The sequence below is a fragment of the Cyprinus carpio genome, chromosome A22, assembly GCF_018340385.1.
Source record: "Cyprinus carpio isolate SPL01 chromosome A22, ASM1834038v1, whole genome shotgun sequence".
NCBI lineage: Eukaryota > Metazoa > Chordata > Actinopteri > Cypriniformes > Cyprinidae > Cyprinus > Cyprinus carpio.
This window is the reverse complement of record NC_056593.1, coordinates 21,428,053-21,450,408: the sequence shown is the minus strand read 5'-3', so window position 1 is coordinate 21,450,408 and position 22,356 is coordinate 21,428,053. Positions and strand designations below refer to the sequence as shown.

Sequence of the window (22,356 nt, the reverse complement as noted above, 5' to 3'; positions counted from 1 at the left end):
TAGCGGTTTTAAGCTAAGGTGTTTCATGTGGCTTCCAGATGTTTATTATGAACTACTGTATTACCCCCCCCCCCATCGCAAAAACCATAAAACTCTCATCTCAGTCTGAAAGAAATGGTTCACTTGAGCCCGATCCGAATGAAATATCTATCTGTTGTTGAAAAATAATTGCCATTAAATCTTTAACTATTTCCATAACTGGACTCAAAAACACCACATAGTGTAATACACAGCATGTGCGTCACTACAATATAAAAACATGGTGACGCCATTGAGGAACTGGTCGATAGAAAAGAAGATTAGAATACACTTTACTTCTCTTATTTGTTTGATGTGTTAGAATATGGCAAGTGTTGAGGTAACACATTACAAGTAACGCAATCAGATTAATTTTTAATTGTAACTTGTAAAGGAACACATTATTGCAAAAATTATAACTTTTGTTATTAAAAATCATACAAGCAAGCCCAGCTCAGATTAGAGAAAGTAATGAAAAAGTAATGTAAAACATTACTTTCCATAAAAAGTCACTAGGTAACACAATTACTGTAGTAACTTTTTTTTATGGAGTGATAAACACAATATTGTAATGCATTACTTTTAAAACTAACTTTCTCCAACACTGAATATTGAATATGAACCAGAGGCATTCAGATAGCTAGCTGGAAACCATTTAACTAACTTTAACATGAAAACAACTGTAATGTTTGAAAATATCAGAGCCAGGTGTTGGGGTGGGCTTTTACCGCTGTGAACACTGAGCTTCAGAAAAACAAACTAACCACTGTCCGCTGTCCTCGACAAACACCGAGGATAGCAACGATCAGCCATCAAGACACTATTTGAAGCAATTTTTTTTATTGACTAAGTTGTAGACAGAAAATCAGGGGAGAGAGATGGGCATAGATTAAAAAACATTCAAACATGACCCAGGCCAGAATCAAACCCAGGTCTATATGAGCCAGGCATGTATGCTACGATCTGCACACCTCACTCAGACAAGATCAAGACTTTTAAGCAGACACGGACCTTTGGCTGGAAATAACCAGTAGCCATCATACAGTACTGTAATTGCAGAAACAGTTACTGACACTGTTCTTATGTGCAGAATTTTGTCATTCACATCTAAACTGATATTTTCATAAACGGCACATAAGTGTAGTACATTCAACACCTTCAGCTGGTTTGAACCAAAGACTGTATAAAAACATAGACGCAGTGTCCTTGACGTCACCCGTAGGTTTCTGAAGAGCGTTTTTGAAGCTCAAAGTGGGCGGAGCCGGCCGTCGCCATCTTGGCAGCATGTGACCGCACGTCACTCCCAGATAATCGATATTTTTTTCTGTTGTAAAGAGGCGGGAGCTGGTTGCTGAAGCCACGCCCACCTAGCTTGACGGTGTCAGCAACAGCAATCCACCTGTCACTCAAGTGGCCACGCCCTTAATTATGCAGAACTTTAAGGCTTAATATAATTTAAACGGATGAGTTATAAAAAACTTCACCCCACTCACAGTTGTCATGAAGGGCAAAATTAGCTATATAGACAAAAACACATTTTGTACCAGGCTGTGAAAATAATTTTTTCTGCTGTAAAGTTGGCCGTTTTAACATGAGGAGTCTATGGGACTGACTCCCTTTTAGAGCCAGCCTCTAGCGGCCAGTCGATGAATTGCAGGTTTAGTCAGTTCCGTGTTGGTTTCATGACCGACCGGAAGGTTGCCGCTTGGTTTGTACTCATTCATGAATGAAAATCTGTGCATGTAAACATAATAATCATTGCTACTACAACAAACGCCTTCAATTGACACTCCAGTGAATCCTGAACACTACAAGTCCTCTAATCCAGTTGTGTCCACCTTTACTTTGATGAACAGCGTGTCGTCTCTCACATAAACGGCATTTCGAGGAGCCTCCAGATCGCCGTGGGATATGAATCTCGGGAAACCCGTGGCCACATTAGCATCAGATGTTGGCCGATGGAAGCTATCGCTGCTGGTATCGGGGGTGAAAGTGTTGCTCACGTGGTTCTTGGAGCCGCTTTGGTCCAGCAGTGTTAAGGTTATGTTCTGTCTGAATGGCCACGGTAGGAGCGAGTCGAAGTCTCCGCGCATTATCGTGATGTAGAGCGACAGGTGAGTGCCTCTCCCTGAGTTGTCCCCGCCGAGGTAAGCCCGCACACTGAGCTTGTAGCCGCTTCGACTGGTGTAGAAGGGGGTGGAGTTGAGGGGGGTGCCGGCTTCTTTCCGGTGGCAGTAGTCACGCACTTTCCAGATGAGCTTCCCGTCGTAGGAAGTGGATTCCAGTTGGCGGAAGCGCTGCTCGTTACACTGCAGCTGCTCGACGTGGATGTCTAACAAACGGGTATGACGCTGACACGTCTGCTCTAACACACCTGAGGGACACAAACACACACAGTACTACTGTTACAGTTCTACAAAGACCAGAAACACACTCTAGAAAGTACTCATCCAAGCCTGTACAGGCCACGACACACTAAGCCAGGGGTCTTGGAGGGCCACTGTCTGAAGAGTTGAACTCAACCTTGCCTCAACACACCTGCTTGTAAGTATCTAGCATGCCTAGTGAGAGCTTGATTAGCTGGTTCAGGAGTGTTTAATTAGGGTTGGAGCTGAACTCTGCAGGGCTGTGGCCCTCCAGGAGTGTAACGCTGCTTTGACTGTTGGGTAGCAGTCTGCTGTGGAGCTCGGCTCAGTGTGGCCTCGGCAGAAGTGCACATCGAGGGTGCATATGTCTCTGTGATAGATCTGCTGGTTTGGGAGGTATTTGTTCTATCCTGTCCTGTTTTCATGTGTGTAGATACATGCATGTATGCTGATGCAGTAGCTTGTATTCTTACATGCATTTATTTGGCTGTATTGTCCATTTCTTGTGTCTCCTGCTTTGTTGGGGTTTGTCTCATATATGTGATGTGTGCAGCAGCAGCAGTATTTGTTACATGCTCACAGCAGCATGTCAATGGATGTACTGCAGCAGTGTAGCAGATCTATTCCGCCAAAACCAAACACATTGACATTGCCATGTATATTACCATGCTAAACTCTCCGAGAGCTGTCAAGGCAGAAATGACGTTTAACGAGAAAGACGTTTATTTTTAATAGTCAAGTTTTTGTCACCATTTCTGAACAAGCTTATGATTAGCATTATACACAACAATGTTTTACAACGAGCCGTCACCTTAAAGGAAGCCCATGTCTCAGATCAGCTCTTGTCGAGTTGCGCTGACCTGCAGAATGAATGGAGTGATGGAGAGCTGTCTCTTTTCAGTCACTGCTGTCTGGATTTCATCTGATTCTCATGGTGGTCTTAATATGAGAACTCAGTTTCACTGATTCTTTTGATCAAAGTAATTCCAAACTTCGCAGGCAGACGACGACATTCTGTGATCAAATGCAACTAACTTGTTAACACGCTCCACAGCGCCACCCAGTGCATTGAGTTATAACTGACTTTTATTCATGGATTCCCTGCATTTATAGACAGCATAGCAACACGTCGTAAAATTTGAATAGTGTTTTCATTTTAGGGCTTGGTGATATAGCTAAAAAATGTATCACAATTTAATGTTTCATATCATTCGGGATCGATAATTATTGAAATTGTTTTATAACCTCTCTTAAACAAAGAGCAGTAAAAAAAAAGGTTTACATTTAACCAATTTATGTTTAATTTACCCAGTTTATTGACAAGCACCAACTTATTTTAGTTTTAACAGTCAAACACAAAATAAAATTGAAACAAATATTTCCTTATATTTTATATGCAGATTAAATAAGTGTTATGGAAACATTTGTCCTGTCTCGTGAGGCCACAGGAGAGCGCAATGAGCAAAATAATGCACCTCATCAAACTGCTTATTCAATGCAATGAAATAACGGCTGTCTATAAAAAAAGTGCATACCGTCTAAACTATTATTTATAAATCAAATATGATTTCGTAAATTGCATAAACAATATGAACAAAACAACGATTGCATTAAAAAAACATATGAGACACAGTGGAATGGAATAAAACCCCCACAAATTCTCCAGACATGTTTTCTAAAAGTTGAACCTCTTTTAACTTTACATGGCTTTCTATTCATCTCTTTTGTGAGACACAAGTGCAACAGTCATAGTGAAAGTGAGAGTGAGGTGACATACAGCCAAGTATGGTGACCCATATTCAGAATTGGTGCTCTGCATTTAACCCATCCGAAGTGCACACACACAGCAGTGAACACACACACACACACACACACACACACACACACACACACACAGTGAACACACACCTGGAGCAGTGGGCAGCCATTTATACTGCGGCGCCCGGGGAGCAGTTGGGGGTTCAGTGCCTTGCTCAAGGACACCTCAGTCGTGGTATTACCGGCCCGAGACTCGAACCCACAACCTTAGGGTTAGGATTCAAACGTTGTGTGTCTCAAGAATGTGCTGAATATTTGTTCTGTGTGAATGGCTTGGTTTGGGTTTTAAAGGGGTCATATGATGCAATTTCAAGTTTTCCTTTCTCTTTGGAGTGTTCAAGTTGTTTGTGAATAGATAAGATCCCTAAAGTTGCAAAGACTAAAGTCTCAAACCCAAAGAGATATTCTTTACTCGTCCACAGCCTCCTAAAACACCTCGTTTAAACAGACCCCCACATGTCTGTCACTGTGTGGGAAGATTTGCATAACACCACCCAAATGTTCACGCAAAGAAAGAAGGCGTAAGTTTTTTTATTGTTGTTGCCGCCGGCGTCATGTTGTGGAGACGCTGTTTCGTTGTGAAAGCGAAATTACTTTGTTTGGTCTTTCAAAAGAGGACACAACTAGAAATCAGTGGTTAAGTTGTATTCACAACACTGTTCCAGAACAGTTCAAACTAAATATTTGTGTGTGCAATGCATTTTATGAAGGAATGTTTCCTGGGAGCAGACTACAATGCCGGCTGTTCTGACTCACAGTCTGTAAGTATGTTTTCATATTTAAAGGATTTGCCACTGATGATTCAAACGTGAGTTTTGAGCAGTGTAGAGTAGAGCTTGTTGTTTGTCATTTCTCCAATCACAAATGCAGACAAATGTTTACGCAACACGTAAAACACAGTATAAGTCATTATAATCAGTAATTATGTCCCCACTGGATGCAACAAATGCCTCGTTTGTAATGGGTTTTATTGGTTTTGTCTCGTCACACCGGGACACACAGCACCACAGTATGTTAAGGGACATAACATTTCCGTCACACGTTTGAGGTATTCAACACACTGGATAGCTGGCCAATCAGAGCACACCTTGCTTTTTCAGACCGATGAGCTTTGTAAAAATCAACACGTTTCAGAAGGAGGCGCATAGAGGAGAAACAATAATGTACAGTATGTGGAAAATAATGTTTTTTTAACCTTAAACCGCATATATACATTGCATAACACCAAATACACAAAATAATGTTTGTTTTAGCAACATCATATGACCCCTTTAACCTAATCAATATATTCTCCGGATTGAGCTTCTATATTTCTCAAATTTTCTGAATGAAAAATGCAGCAGTGGCACATCTTGTGGGTTCAACTGGATAGACTAACAAAAACGTTCAAATGCAACGATGACACGTACATCATCACCGCATCTCGTGTGCCGTTGATAAGACTCCTAACATTCAAACACAATGTTTTTGCATTCGAATGCAAATTTTTATTTTAAATTGGACTACTATTCCTTTTTCTATCGTTATTGATGATGGTGTACCGTCGATAATTATCAATACTGTTTTATTTCCCAGGCCTATGTTCCATAATAATTACAGATATTCAAATATTGGACTATTCATGCACACCCCCGGAGGAAACACACAGGGAGAACATGCAAACTCCATACAGTAATGTTTTCAGCTCAGACATGACTCAAACCAGGGACCTCCATGTGCCATCTAAAACTGAGCTTGTGTAGACAAACACATTTGCATTCTCATACGCAGAAGAATGAGTTTTGAGTTTCTCCCATCTTGTCCAGGAGGTCACTTTAAGTAAACTGTGTCAGCATTCATGTGTCCAGTCAGATCTGACTTACCGAGGTGTTCCCTGAGGCTTTCAGTGACGGCCACCTGCTGTCTGAGAGAGTCCAGCGATGCCCGAAGGCTCGGGAGCTCTTCGCTCAGTTCAGAGCCCAGAACGCCCCGCAGATCCCTCAGTTCACGCTGAACGCTGCAGATCCGCACTCGCTGCTCCTCCACGGACCTCTGTCACACAAACACAGAGCAGACAGCTAAATCTGACTGTTGCCTAACAACAACTATGTGCCCATCCATGCATTTGGCAAATAAATACAATTGAGGCAGATCATTTTTATCCAACAAGAAGACAAACTATTATAGAAACACGATTTACAGAGTAAATTCCTCAATGTGCAACGAAAAACTCAAGTGGCTCAGCCTGAACAGATCACATGACTGGATAACTGGACTAACTAGTGGACAGATCTCTTTGCACATCATCTTAAATTGGCTCAGGCATTTCAGGATGACTAAAAAACAAAGTCTGTCATCAAAGTGATTTGGTATGATTACCTCACAGAACTGTTTTCCCAAATATCAGGCATCTGAACGCACCAGCATTTGTTTCACAATGAATTTATTATGTAGCAAAAAAGAAGTTCAGTGGCTTCTATTACTGATCATTTGCGCCGGTTTCCTCAGGAAACTGAACACGTGAGATGGAATCAGTGCTTTAATTTGTGAATGTTTTATGTGATATTCCATTTTTTCATAAAAGTTTAATGCGCAACTTTGGATGGAAACAGAGCTAATGGCACATATTCCAAAACAGCTTTCTACACATGTACAGTATGTTAATTTAAATATTCAATACTTTTAATCACGGCGCCACGGTGACACTGGCAATAATGAATGAATGTACACTGATTGGTGATTATATGATATATAAATTGTAGTTACACTTTAGTGAAAATTATGGTTGCTATATATTCAAAAACAAGGCAACTGTTCCTTTATCTTGGTATTATGAGGGTTTATGAGAAAGACATCGTTTCTAAAGTTACACAGCAATTAGCTGTGTTTTGCTCTTACTAGTGTGACGAAGGGTTTGTTTACCTGTAAGGTAGTAAGTGTGCTGTCACACAGGGTGATATCCCGGTCCAGACTGCTGACCACAAGACTTTTGTCCTTCAGCGCCTCCTGCTGGACTAACATATCCTGCTGCAGCTGCTCCACCTACAACCAGAACCAGTCCTGTATTAGAGCATGTTTATTTAGGCAGAACTATTCAGCACCCAAGAACACAGCAATGCCTTTTGTTATATCTTTTATGTACTTGGAACTATTGTTTCATGAGCCAGAATTTCTCCATGACAAGTTTCATACCTGTTTCTCTAGTTTGGTGTTACTTTCCAGAACAAGCCGCACATGGGAACTGAACTCTGTGTTTTCATGAACTTGCACTTTGCCTCTTTTATCCTGAAGGAAAGACAGAGTTCAGAGGCTGAGATCTGCAAGTGCATTACAGCTCCAGACAAACGGAAACACTTACTGAACGGCGGCTCATTAAACACTGATAAAGACACGTTCCCTTGCTTCAGGGTTAAATTATAATGTTTTCTTACTCTGAATGTGCAGCCATAGTTTTTGTAAATGCAGTCAGCCTCCACTTCAAGACACTCGTCAGCATGAGCTTGCAGCTGCAGTGGGGATCAACAAGCAGCCATGAGTTTCTCTGAGAAATGTTGTGTTTGCTCACAAAACTTTTGTAATGGAAATAATATGAGGTGGGAAGATACATTATATATTGCTTTTGCAAGAGAACGCAGTTTCACAGGAGAACCGAACGTGATACTTTTGCAAGTAAATGCAAAAGCATTTAAATATTATTTTCTGTGGCCTGTTTTTCCATCATTAGGTGCTCCTCCATATTAATCTGTAGAGAGCAATTTGCTGAAAGGCAGGACTAGATGCATGTTCACTAGAACAGAGCTTTCTTAAAGTGGAGTCTCTGACTGCGCCAGACCTTGTGTCTTCTGATCATCTGGGGACACTTGTTGGGACATGGGACTTGGATTTCAGGGCATGAAGTCTTCTGATGGGCCTGTCGTAGTTAAGAGGCAGGGTTAGGAGCGAGCACGGCTCAGATGACTCACTGCAGTGCTGAGAGAGGGGAGCGTTCTGACCTGCAGCTGAGACGTGAGGAACGGCTGTCTGCAGTGGAGGCAGGACTCCAGCCGGAAGGAGCAGACGTTCCTCTGATGCTCCTGCAGGCTTCTGCGTAACACAGTGTCGTTGCACCCTACGTTTGAACATCTAATCCGCTCGTACTGGCAAGCTTTCAGATGATCCTGAGAAAGAGAGGTCGTACTGTGAATGATGGAAACAGATGCTTTTCATCGTCAGTTTACGGCATGTTACGTCATGTTTCGCCCTTTACCTGAAGGTTGCATAAAGTAACCGTCTGTGTGCAGTCTGGGGCGTTGGTACAGTAGACCTCTAAGTTTAGCAGTTCTCTTTTACAGCAGTTGTCTTGAAAAATCTGCAAGCATTGGAGCTGCTATTCAGTGGAATATAATGGCAAATAAAGCTACTCTTCTGATAAGTGCACATAAATATGCATTGAAAATGTTAATATTCTCACCTCTTCTGATTTAATAGGGATGCTGTCTAAAGGACATTTCGAACTTCCTCCATTTTCACTGCGGAGAGGAAGGTTTACACACTGGCAAATCATTTTAGATGCATTTGCATGCAATGCACTTTCAGCAGAAAATTATGCTTATCTTTGTTGATATACAACAAATTGTTTAATTTGTGTAACGAATGAATAATTCTTACATGTACGCCCTCACGCACCGAGCGCAGAAGATGTGCCCGCAGCCCGTCTGGTGAGGGTTCAGGACGATCCCGCCGCAGGACGGGCAGATGAACTGCTGCTCTAAGCGCAACACGAAGCGCAGCGTGCGATTGGTCAGAATGGCTTCCAGCTCCCATGACCTCATGAGCTCTGAGTTCTGCCGGGACAAGCCGGGACACTCGTTCTCCTCTGCGGCCATGAGTCTGACACAGAAACAGACATGAGAAAGTGCACTGATTAAAGCTGATCTATCAAAATCCTCTAGTAACACCTGGAACAATACATTACAAAGAAGCAATAAGGGTTCAATTAAGCAATTTATCATTCTTGTGCTCCAAGTTCAATATATTTTAATACTCGCATTCACAATTTCACATTTTTCTGGCTATTACAAGTTAGGATAGAAATGACCTGGTACCTATTTAAATATATTGTATTTTATATTGTGTTTGCATTATATTCATATATTGTATTATATTACAATGATTGCTGATTTGAAAGTTTACTTGAATACTAACAGTTAACATTAAAATAACAGAAATAAATATCACAATTAAGTTAACAAGGGGTGAATTTTAAATTATTTGTCTGCTTTAGTTTGGATGCCAGCATTTACTCTGTGTTTTATAAAACGTTTTAAAAGATGTTCTTAATTTTTCCCTTTAAAGTGTTTTGAAGCAAACATGTTTTATTGGAAGATTATTTTAATTGGTGATGAATTTAGAATCGTCTTCCTTGTCCTCATATCAAGCTCCATCCTGTTAGTCTTTCTAACTTTTCCTATTTTACCAAATTACAAAAATATCACCCTCATGTACGCTAACTTTCATTCTTTAAATGATATCTGTAATATTCATCAATTATGTAAGCTATACAATTTGAAATCTGAGCTCGATTTTCAAAATTTCCAAAAGTCTGGTGAATCTTTTCACACCTTGAAATTTTAGAAAATCATATGTTTAGTTAATAAATGTGCTTTATTCGATCTAAAAATTTTATTTTTAATAACAGAGCTAAGTTACAAGGCTGTGACAGTTACAGTTTAATTTGACTTTACATTGTAGAAGTGTGAACAAATATCCATCTTCTCGATGAGTAACTTAATTGTTCATTTATAAAATCATGGTAGCAGGGTTGACATTTAATATCGCCAAAAAGTATAAACGCCACAAAACATGGAATAAAGTGATAAAAAGCCGACTTTAATATATCATTGCACAGGTCCCATCTGTAAAAACTATTGTGTTAAGAGAACACGCGTGTATTAACCTGCGGAGCCGTGTGTAGAGTGAGAGGAAGGTGTTGCACAGCGCGCGCTGTTCCTGTGTGTGCCAGAGCGCAAACACACGGGGAATCCCCAGAGCAACAGCAGCACTGTCAGTCTACACTACACTGAGCCAGATCACTATTACATGCCTTTATACGTGCGCGCATTCACCAGCCCAGACACGGACATCGTGAAAAACTCTATTTAACCATGTATTCCACATTTAAACATTTACTTTCACTTTACACTATCAGCACTACACTGTCATATAAATCACAATAATAATTTTAAAATGCATGGGGCTACATACCTGAGGGTGGATGGGCTTAACAGCTCATTTTGACTAACGTGGTAGCGCGTTCAGCTGATATAATCCTAAATCTATCAGTTGACAGCTACTCGGCTCAGTGCGCAGCGCCGACGCACTTAGTACATCACGCTCTTTTCGGGCGCGCAGCCACGCGATTGAAGTGAGCGGAAAACGGAATGACCAATCCTAGCACGGCGAAGCCTTGGCTCATGAATATTAATTAGGTAGAGTCACAGGACAGTTACCACGCAACGTTAGCGCGACCTACTGAATATTCATGAAGGAAGCCTTGGCCGTAATAGGTTTCTTAATTTGTTGAACGGAAAGTGCACCGCAGGAAGTTAAGCGAAACTAAATTAAATGTTCCAGAAATAGAAAGCGGCCGAGACACACTTCAGTGCCTCTTTAGGCTAAATGAGGAAAGAACACGTTAAGCAAACACTCGTGAACAAATGCTGTTTTAATGACGAGCACATATGACACTTCACATATGAACATGCTTTAGGCACAAATTCAGAGAAGAGACTTTTCTTTACTTTACATGTTAATGCCACCACACTCTGAGCTGCCCACAACCTGTTCTTACAATAAGGTTGTGTGTATGTATACACACACACACACACACACACAAATAGATATACTAAAAGGAGTATCACCCTTACCCATAAAATTAAATATCCGAAAATTTTCTTCATATCGTCAAAAATGGTTAAATATGAGACATTAAGCAATTTCCAATATGCAGCCAAACTGCATACAGTAGAAACTGCACTTTTCTGATGAAATAATCATACCAGTACAAAAAAATAAATTAAAAAAAAATAAAACACAAAAAAAACCCCAATTGTGCCAGAAGCACAGCTATACATATAAAAAATCTAGTTAAGACTTCAAAAAACTACCCAGAAAATAAGAAATTATGAAGATCAAAATCGTCCATTAGTGAAAAGTGTTTACACAGTGACTGTTCGCATGCACAAGAATATCCCAGCATTAATCAGTCATATTCTGATTACGTAATTGTCTTGTATAAGCATTAAACATCATACGATTAACATTTCGGTTTTTAGAAATCTGAATAAGGCCTTGTATGTCTGTTGTAATCAGCATTTTGAGTCAAATAAATACCTTAAAAACACTGTAACTGATTATCTGCGCATCCAAACAAAGGCAATGCTGGATTATACAGCTATTCCTGGAGAAAAACTACTTTTTAAATTAACATTCGACAAAGTGTCTCATGACAAATCTCTTATGTTCATGTGTTATATTAACATCAGTCAAAACTTAAATTGCTTAAATAATAGGCAAGAGGATCCTCGTAATTTCCAGAAGAGAGTAAAGGGGAAGAATGTAGACTGGTTTATTCTGATAATGCTCATATGTGCACAGTAACATTCAGAGCCGTGGATTACGTCTTTTCAGAATAAAGGTTTAACCAGAATATAGACCTTTAACTGGAAATGATGTGCACGTGACCCTGCTCTGAATCCCCAGTCCAGGTCCTGCACTGTCACAGGGTGGGAAGGGTAACGCTACGTGCTAAATCCTGATGAACAAACAGCACATCACTACTGAAGAGCTCAGGTCAACAGCTTAGTGTCTGGACACAAAACATGGATCATTTACACATTTCTGAAAGTCAAACAGGTCTATAAACAAACCCAATTACATCCAAATATACAAAAATGATCAAATGCAGTTGAAAATAAGTGTTTATACTCAAAAGTAGTTTTCGGTATCCCATGTTCAGTAAAAAATAAAAAATAAAAAATAAAAATGTATGACAGTAAGAGGTTTCTACGCTTTTCATCAGCAATTGAGTATGAGATTATATTTTGTTGTTAAGAGCACTTTGATGGCAAGAGAACACGGACAGGGAATTTTCTGTCAGTCTGTAGCACCAAATATAAAAATACGAAACTCGTAAAAATGACATGACAGAGTAATCAACCACAAACACAGATGAACAACAGAATGACAAGCAAAGAGCTCTGCCCTCACATGATGGAGACTAACGAACAACAAGAACAAGTGCTGAGACCGAACACAATATTTTAAATACTTCAAGTACAATATTACCACATGATTACGAAATCTAGAATAAAAAAATAAGTTCAAATAAATAGAACGTTACGCAACTAATATATACAGTTTAAAACAATCCTTTTTTTTTCTAGTATTCACAATGAGAACTGCTAACTAATGTCAGAAATACAGAACACATCAGTGTAGAGAGGAGGAGGAGGGCGACTCGGGCGCGGCTGAAGCTGTGGGGCGGGGGTTGAGGCGCGGAGGGAGGGGGTTGGAGGGCCGGATGAGCGGCGGAGGCTGGTTCAGGGCAGGACGGGGCTGAAGGAAGCGCACTTGCTGCTGCAGGGGCGGAGGCTGACGGTGTAGCGCTGGGGTGGCAGGGAGAGATGGACGCAGAAGAGGTGGAGGCTGGTTGAGAGAGGTGGAGCTGCTGGAGGCTGTGGCTACAGGAGACGGACCCGAGGCTGGGGTCACCTGACCCGGATCGTGAGAGAGAGGAGAAAATTACTCTTAATTTAAGAGGGACACAGCTAGGTGCTTAAAGAACTTTAGTCAGAACAACAAGAACTGACATGAGAAAAAAATATTTTCAAAACTGATTTTTTAGGAAGGTCAAACTTACACTACACTCTTACTATACTAAAAAACCTTGTACTTTTATTTTAGGAAGTATAAGGTCTTTCAGTGCAACTATAAAACGTTCACCCTTAGGCCACTGTATATGTGTGTGCTTATACAAATCATTAATTTCTCAAAGTGACATTAGTAATATTTAAAGATGAACACTCACTGGACCAGGGTCGTCACCCGTCCCGTATTTAACGGTAAAATGATATAGTTATGATATAGCACATAGCTGATTAAACACATAAGGATTTTGCAGTGTGGAGTAGAGGTGGGCGATATAGCCTCAAAATTATATCAAGATATTTGCGATAATTATATTTCTGACGATATAGAAAGAAATATGGAACAAGGTTTTATTGGTGACTGCAGCTGGCAAATAAAAAGCAATTATTTATAATATTAATATTATAAATAATATTTTTAAATAATTTACTATTTATAAGCTACATAAATTGTATATGGCAGGATTATTTGTTATGACAAAAAAAAAAAGTTAAATTATTTTGATTAAAAATGAGAAATATGTACATAATGTAGTCCTGATTAAAAAATCATCCCATCCAGGTAACAGCTGCAGATGCACGTTTGCACAATTGTCTAAAGTGATAACTGCTTCCAGAAAGAATGACTGCTTAAAGCACACAGACATTTCCTGAAGGAGTTCTTTAAAGGGATCCCCGGATATAAAGACATGTATAGCTTAATATAACATAAATGATGTCTCTTATTGAAATATGTAATAGAAAACCCACGAAAGATGCATGTTATTTAAAAAAAAAAAAAAAAAATCGACATTGTTTTTACGCTATGGGGGGCGCCATTATTTTATGTGCACAGTACATTCTGCGTTGATGACGTCAAATGGTTGCACCCGGTGAACTACTGGCGCTTTTTACCGCGACACAACTCAAGAAAATAAAATACTGATACGATACCACATTGTGTGGCTTTGGGTTGTAATTTTCAGTGGGAGGGCAACAAAAGAAGCAATATAAGGCTTCACTGATTTCCTAGCGATAAGAAGAGAGAAAAGAGAGAAGAGAGAAAAGAATTGGAAGATGCATGTGGATGAATAAAACTTCCTAAAGACCCGCTTTTTTATCTCCACTTCAGCCCCCAAGCCTTTGAGGTTTTTAGTAGACCATTTAGCCCCTAAAATGTGAATATTACCAAGGGAACCCTGCCAAAAACATGTATTTTTATCGCCCGGAACGAAACGCGATTGGACTAGTTTTGAGAAGCAATTGGGCAGGTTTTGTTTTGAAAACCTGGCAATCCTGATCTGAACGCACGTGCTGGAGATATACTACTAATCACAGGAGCGCCTTTACTGAAGAGATGTGCATGAAAAAAAATTAAATAAATAATTTGCATTCGATTTTTTGCACAGCCCTATAACAAATGGATGAGATAAGAAACGCTATACCATCCTGTTAGGATGTAAACATGCCGACGCTAATCATGATGCTGCGGCCTGCTGGAGGAGTTTCTCAGCGTGGATTTCCCTTGAGATCCGGGGCGTTTAGACACCTTGTGCTGATAAATCGATGGTACGGCATTTGGTTTAAGCCTGTACTTATATCCATCACCACCTGTAAGCTCTTTCAGTAGCTGTAGTCATCATATCAGTATCTTCCAAATTGTCTTTTCCGACTTGTGTTGCAGTTAAAACAGCAACATGTAGCGGCAGCAGCTCACCGAGTGCAACTATTTTACGTCATCAGAATAATGGTGCCCCCATAGTCCAAAATATGTATAAAATGATGTGATTTTTAAAATAACAAATCTTTAATGGGTTTTCCACTACATATTTTTAGTAAGGACATAATTTAAGTTATATTAAGCTATACAAGACTTAATACCCAGGGATCCCTTTAAGAATAACATAATCAGATGTGTTCTGCTGAATGTGCACAGCCTACATGTTCTCATGTTTTATTGTTGAGCGGTCAATTTCTCATGTGTTGAAATAATTTTAAATAATCAGTTCATGTCTTCTTTTATTTGTGTGTGTGTGTGTGTGTGTGTTGGGGAGGTTTACTTGATTTTCTATACATCAATTTTTTCAGAAAAGCCATGGTAATATGCATTATATATCATAACGCAAGCCTTTGAGAAACATCTGTTTGTATATTCCTCATCATCATTGCATTATACGTTTTGCCCGACAATAAAACCTACAAAGCTTTTATCATAAAACCAAGCAATAATCTTAAGAAATTATTCAGAGATGCAGAGTGTCAACTGATATTTATATCATTGTATGAAGTAGTCTGCTATGCTGTTAAAGATCTCATTGATGTACAACACAAGCTATCAGAATTTCTTATTACTTTTTGACGATATAAATATCAAAGTGCATATTTAGATTTTTCTATTGTTTTCTAATGATTCAGTAATGTTCCATTTAGAAAAAATCTAAAAAGAATCAGATTTGTCTGACTGATTTGACAGGATTAAGGCGTACCTCTTCCTCTTCCTCATCCGTGCTCTTCCCTGAGGAGCTGTTGCTGTGTTTCCCGTCCTCACCAGAGTTGGCACCGTCTCCGCTGGGAGTGTGAGTTCCCTGCTCCGCCTCCCATTCCTGAAGCACCTCGTCCAAGTTAAAGCGCCGCCGATAGTTCACAAAGAAATTCTTCACCTGCCCCACCGTTTTATTCCCGATCACATCAGCAATAGCCTGGAAGTCCTTCCCGTATTTCCGTACTCCTGCTTAATCAAGGCAAAAGATGTTGTGAATGAAATCTGGTATAAGAACAGAGATGCAGAATTCATATCATTAACCGTTTGCTTGCCTTGTACTGCCAGAAGCTGCTCATCTGTTGTCCAGCGGGCATTCATTTTTTGGGTGCACTGGAACAAAAACATAACAGTTGGGAAAATGATGGTAATATGCAAACAAACACACACGCCTCAGATTATAATACACATGAGCACAAGTGAGTCACCTCAGGCAGTCTGAATTCATCAATTCCATCTTCAATCTTCTGCTTAAGTCCACTGTTTAACTGCTTGGCATTCTGAACCTAAAGAATGTATTATTCACCAAGTTAAACACTTTAAAATGAGTTGATTTCTGTACTGTGCAGATAATGTATAAAGCATATAATACATTTACTTCCAAATAGTTTTCAGAGGTTGCTCGACTTGAGAGAAAGTCAATATAAATTTAGGGGAATGTATATGTTTAAAAAAATAAGGGCAAGGACAAAATAAATATTTATATTTATATATATATATATATATATATATATATATATATATATATATATATATATATATATATATGTACATAAACATTTTATATATGTATATATATATAAATAAAATATGTGTATCTGTCAAAGTCTGAGAAGAAATTAAAATGTATAGTTCACGTTGTAAATTTAAGGAAATGTTTTAAGACATGGTGGTTAATGGGCATACAACAGAAAACTACTAGTTTGAGATTTATTATTGAATAAATATTTGATATGTATTTTTGTTATGTATGTATATTATAGAAATGTAACCATTTTTTGTTGTCTTATAATTTGTAGTTTTTTTTGTTGAGAAAAGTGACATTTAGATAAATATGTATAAAGGATGTATTACAGGCTTCAGCCTATACCTTTTTCAGTGAATATGTGTATCGTGGAAATTATTAAATAAAATGTTATATTGTTGTGGGTATCAGATAAATGTGTGAGGAGGAAAGAAAACATTAAAAATCTTCTTCTGGCATTCATTGTTTTCAAAAGGATTAGTTCCCCATGGTTTTGATCCTTTTAGAGACTCCTGCGGTACCTGTCTCTTCAGAGACACCAGCTCCATGTCGAGCTGACGCAGGACAGAGTTAGCGGCGCTGGAGCTGCAGGAGACGGCCACCACATCCTCCTGTGTGAGGTACATGCCTTTGGGCGGGCGGCACTTGGAGCGCTGGCTGTGGTGACGGTGCTGCAGGGTCTGGTGCTCTCTCCGTCCCAGAGCAATTTTGGAGCTCAGTATCTGAGGTTCTGCATGAGTCTGTCAGGAGGAAAAACAAATCCCTGCACTGAGACGCTGGAAAAAGATGAGGTATAAACATACGGTTCACAGCAATCTGTAAACAGCTTTTACATGCTGAAATCATTTGAATACGCATTTAGTACAGATGCACATTACCTCCTTCTTCGCCTCTTTCGTGGGGTCATAGTCGCTGTCGTGGGCCTCAACGGGGTTGGCTTCTTCCATCTCTTCCTCACTATTGTCAAAAAAAAAATAAAAAGACCAGAAACACTAAAGACTTGAATCAACTTGTAACTGAGCTCAAAGATCAAAAACGAATCAAGTGACCTTTCATCTGGATTACTCCGGTTTGCCAGCTTTCGTGCCTGTCTGTCCATCAGGCTCGTCCGGGAACGTGTTTTCTTCCACGAATAGTAGTACTTCACAAGACTGGATATGGATTTGTCCGGCAACTACAATCAATTATCAAATTCAAGAATTAATAAGGTAAAATATAAAACTGTAAATAATGGTTTTATGAAGTGATGTGTCTGATGACTTCAAGAGGGTGAAGATCACAAAGAGACATTTATACAAAAATAAAATGGCATTATTAACAAAAAGGTGAATTACATTTTGCAGTAATGTTTTTTTTTTTTTTTTTTTTAGGAAATCAAGGCTGTAATTATTTGATCAAAAATACAGTAAAACAGTAATACAGTGAAATATTAAACATCAAAGAACTGTTTTCTATTTAAAGGAGCATTGCGTAGGTTCTGAAATTTCTAACCGTTACTGACACCAGTGGCCGTTAGAGGAACTGCAGCCAGTCTCATGCTCGTTCTCAGTGCGCACGCTCTCTCTTGTTGCCACACTAGATACGTTTTCTTTTTTTTTTTTTTTTTTTCTTTTTTACTTACGAGGAGTGTTCATGGGTGTCTGAATTGTGCTGCCGGAGGCTGGTCGCTTCTTTCCATCCACAGAGTCCATCTGAAAACACTATTGCCGCTGCTTACTATAATGGCTGGCGTGCCGTACGGTTGTAAGCCCAAGTAGACGAGAACGCGAATGGCGTCACATTTTGTGAATTTTCGCGCCAATTCGGGCCCGACTACTCCACACACAATTGAGCCTACAAGGCTTGATAGAGGCAACCGTGGTGGACAGTCGAGGTGTCATTCTTTTTTTTACATCATGGTTGGCTCATACATGTACAAATGAAAACTCTATCTTAAAGATTTTTTTAAGTAAAAACCTCCACATAGCTCCTTTAATAAATATGAAAATGTAGTTTATTTCTGTGATCACAGCTGAATTTCCAGCATCATTACTCCAGTCTTCAGTGTCACATGATCTTCAGAAATCATTCTAATATGATGATTGCTGCTCAGTTATTAATAATGTATTGTACAGTATTATCTTATTGGTTTTGGGGCTTAAACCAGGATGCATTTTTTCAGGATCCTTTAATAAATAGAAAGAACAGGAAATGTTTAAGGATCAAAAAACAGGATTTATTTGAAAGAAGCAGCACAACTCTTTTACTGATAATAATCAGAAATGTTTTTTGAGCAGCAAATCATCATATTAGAATGATTTCTGAAGATCATGTGACACTGAAGACTGGAGTAATGATGCTGAAAATTCAGCTGCACATCACACCGTCAAATACATTTAAACAAAACAGTTATTTAAAATCTAATACTTCACAGTATTGCCTCGCAGAAATAAAAAATATTTAAAAACATTTAAATGGAAAACAGATTTTTTTAAATTGAAATAATATTTTATAATATTGCTATTTATACTCTATTGTTTCTGAATAGAGAATTATATAATAGAGAAAAATCTTAATTATTCAAGTTTTGTCCAGTGGTGTATATAAGTGTCACAATGATAATTATGCACATGACCTTAATGCTAATTTAAATGAGATTTTATTCTATTGTTAAGGCTTTTTTTGTATATCATGTCTTGAACTTAATTTAGCATAAAGTAAATGCAATACTATGAAAAATTACTGTATTACAATAACAAGAACATAATGATAATTGTTTAAAACACACACAAACCTGGATGCATTATTATAATAATAATGAGAAAATTAGCTCTGCATTATGGTTATGAGAAACTGTTGGTAAATATTGGTACTTGTCAAAAATTTCACAACGCAAAATCTGTTTGTGTTTTCTTTAAGCAGTATATATGATCTGGTTCTGAGATTAAATGTGACCTGGACACATTTATATTGAGCTCTCGTCTCTTAGTTTGAAGACGTGTCATCGTTCCCTCAGCAGCACTAGCAGTGAGGACTCACCATCTGCTGGATCCTGTGGAAGCTCTTCCCATGAAAACTGAACGCTTGTTCAAACAGCACCTTGTCCTCCACCGTCCACTCATCAGGGAAGGGGGTGAAGTTTGGCAGATCAGCAAGGGACTTCTCGATGTTGTGTTTATGCCAGAAGAGCATGCCGAGAGCCTGTGGAGCACAGAAACGTTAGTGATCACTGACAACAAGCGATCGGTGAAGACTGCTCTCGTAACTCACCTGCTCAACATTATATCCATGCTTTTCTTTTGCAATTGCAATGTACTCATCCACTAAGGGGAAAAATAATACACACACAAATAAGCTGCATGATGTTGTCTCAAAAAAATAAAATGACAAAAAAAAAACCAAGCTGCAAATACTTACATTTAGAGTCAACTATTGTGTGATATGGAGACCAAACCAACATGCCACCGCTGTCTTTATCACTGTATTTTGTGGAGCCTACAAAATCCCAATACAAAAAGTGTGCATTACATGTGTCAGTAAGTAAAATAAATATATTCTAATATTAACGAGTTCCTTAAAATGTAAAAATATGTTACAATTTAAATACAGTACTTCAATTCTGCTTTCTAAATGAAAGACCGGAGTAAAGGGACAAATAGGCATATTTTTTCCAGCACATTATTAGAATAATCATTCCCAAATATACCCTACAAGCTAAATAGCAAGAAAATTGTTGATCCAAAACCTGTAAATAAGCAGTAACTTTTTATATGACATTCAATTCGTATTCAGTGTTGCAGGTATTTGAGGGTTAAATCCGATTTCGTTTACAATTTTACACCCCATTTTGCCAAATACACAAATTAATTAGTCATTTAAAAGACACTCTCAATCCAGTCCTGAATACTACACAAAACTGATATTTTACAGCCCTAGGAAATTTGAGACGTTATTCAACATTTTATTTTTTTCGGTTTAAAAAGGTGATTTATAAATGAGCAAAAACCAACATTAAACGGACTCATTTTTAATCATATGTCATATCATAAGTTAGTGGGTATATTAGCTGATGAGTGGCTAAGCGAGAAAGCTAACAACCTTTCACAAGAAGCGTTTCATGAGAATGTAATCATACAGTAACATCAAAAACCGATTTATAATAATAATATTGCCCATTCGATCCCCAAAATCCTTGAATGCACGTTTAAAATATTAATTGTTCTACACGAAATGCTCGGCGCGATAAGTGTGCCGAGGCTACCCCAGTCAGTCAGGTTCTTAAAGGCGAAATGCAGTGCTTTTCCCTACCTGGATCAAATTCAGGAATATAAACTTGATAATCTGATCCCACACGCATGCCCACATCTGAAAACAAGAACAACTGTGTGACGTTTTCAACTTATTAAGAGATCTGTATTTCATTAAACTATATAAACAACCTCCGCAGGGGTGTTCGAGGCTATACCGTGCTCGTCGTCGCTGCCGCTCTCGTCCGAAAAATGTCCATTCGAGGCGTTCGACGGGCTTTTCGTCCCATTTGAGCGACCTTTCCCCAGATATTCCGACCCTTTGTCCATCATTCCCGGCATAATGGCGATACGTTGGATTATTTTGAGCAAAAATTAAATATTTCACCGCTTCAGCATTTATTCTCTGTGCAGTGGCTCTGTGCAGCTGCGCACTTCGGTATCCCTCCGCGGCATCGCTCTCGTGTTCCTTAGCTTCACTGTCTCGCTCTACACCGCTAACATATTCTGTGTATTTTCATCACATGTTCACAGTAAATGTGCAAGTTTGCGTGATTTTTGTTCTTTGTTTATGGATAAACTCAAGTGTCCAGATCTTGTTTTCCTCGCGGAAGGAGTTGTAACGCATGTAAACAAAGGTGAACCGCGGCTCTTGTGCGCGCCACTGTTGCATCAGTGCGTTTTCAGCATGTTTTCATTTTTCCTTTTAAAATTTCAAACTATTCATCTTCTGTGTATTACATTTATTAATAAACTGAGTAGAAATGTTTTGTATCTAGTTATGAATATTAACTATTTTTAATGAATCGCAATTTATGTTGACTATTTATAAACGCGTCTCTTTTAAAAGTGTTTTTAAAATCCCAGTCTTCATGATCTGCAAGCTCCCGTAACGTAAATCTGACTTAACAGTATTTATGTTTATAATAATTACAAAAGGATCTATAGTTCTGGTTTTAATCAGAGCGTGACTAAATAGAGATAATCAGAGTACTGTGACATTCATGATCTGCTTCCCAAATCAGCGGTAGACTTCAGCTGAAGAAAAAACACTCTGTTATTGTCTTCTTGCATTATTGACCATCTATTTTCCTGTTTGACTCTGTAAAGCTGCTTTGACACAACCATTATTGTATAAAGCACTATACAAATAAAGGTGACTTGACTTAACTAGACCCCTGTCAGGAATAGGCTAAATCTCTAGTGATTTAGTACATTATAGACATCATCAAATCAAACAGAATTTGTGTTTTCAAAGTCTGTGGGTTAAATGAAAAGGTACACATAAAATGCACTACCTGGTATATCTCTAAATAACCTATATAACTCCTCTCCTGACTTCAAGTAGAAAACAGGCATGGTGTGGCCGATGCTGAACATGTGTTAGTAAATTAGCTGATATATGCAAACCAGCTGAAAACAATCACTGGAGATGTAAGAGTCTCTGAGCTGATGGTTTCTAGCAGGCAGTCATGTTCTGCATCAAACTCTCAGGAGGAAATTACTTTCTGCACTCTAATTGGTTCTGTACTCACACTGCTTTAATGCTCATTTGCATAACGTTCAGCCTCACAACATCTGGTGAACTCATACCTGCAAAAATCTCATATGCTTGAGTAATAGAGAGACACCTTGTTCAATTCGTAGTCTTAAAACCTGAAACGGAATTAGCACTTTGGAGTCTGAAACAATTAAAGTTAAAGACACATTTCCTCAAAAAAATAAAATACATAAAAAAAGTAAAGTGCCGCTGCTTAAGCAAGGATACACAATGACCTCA

General features: G+C 38.8%; 2 protein-coding genes across 3 annotated transcripts; both read right to left on the bottom strand.

The window, feature by feature from the left end:
* Window positions 1-1,558: 1,558 nt before the first annotated feature.
* On the bottom strand, window positions 1,559-10,583 carry LOC109060473 (TNF receptor-associated factor 5-like). The gene is made up of 11 exons (XM_019077650.2): window positions 10,425-10,583; window positions 8,829-9,050; window positions 8,632-8,689; window positions 8,428-8,529; window positions 8,174-8,338; window positions 8,014-8,091; window positions 7,613-7,687; window positions 7,374-7,466; window positions 7,104-7,223; window positions 6,065-6,233; window positions 1,559-2,392 (listed from the first exon to the last, which is right to left on the bottom strand). Exons 2-11 carry the CDS (start codon window positions 9,044-9,046, stop codon window positions 1,827-1,829), a joined length of 1,644 nt encoding a protein of 547 aa, XP_018933195.1. The 5' UTR covers window positions 9,047-9,050; window positions 10,425-10,583; the 3' UTR covers window positions 1,559-1,826.
* A 283-nt stretch (window positions 10,584-10,866) lies between these two features.
* On the bottom strand, window positions 10,867-21,932 carry LOC109060474 (REST corepressor 3-like). Of its 2 annotated transcripts, XM_042712234.1 has the most exons (12): window positions 20,795-21,276; window positions 20,638-20,694; window positions 19,747-19,824; window positions 19,600-19,652; window positions 19,369-19,530; window positions 17,400-17,524; window positions 17,229-17,307; window positions 16,872-17,090; window positions 16,034-16,111; window positions 15,881-15,938; window positions 15,553-15,794; window positions 10,867-12,932 (listed from the first exon to the last, which is right to left on the bottom strand). In XM_042712234.1, exons 1-12 carry the CDS (start codon window positions 20,916-20,918, stop codon window positions 12,651-12,653), a joined length of 1,557 nt encoding a protein of 518 aa, XP_042568168.1. In that variant the 5' UTR covers window positions 20,919-21,276; the 3' UTR covers window positions 10,867-12,650. The 2 variants fall into 2 exon arrangements, with proteins under 2 accessions (XP_042568168.1, XP_042568169.1); XM_042712235.1 differs by lacking the exons at window positions 20,638-20,694; window positions 20,795-21,276 and adding an exon at window positions 21,875-21,932.
* Between the last annotated feature and the right edge of the window lie 424 nt (window positions 21,933-22,356).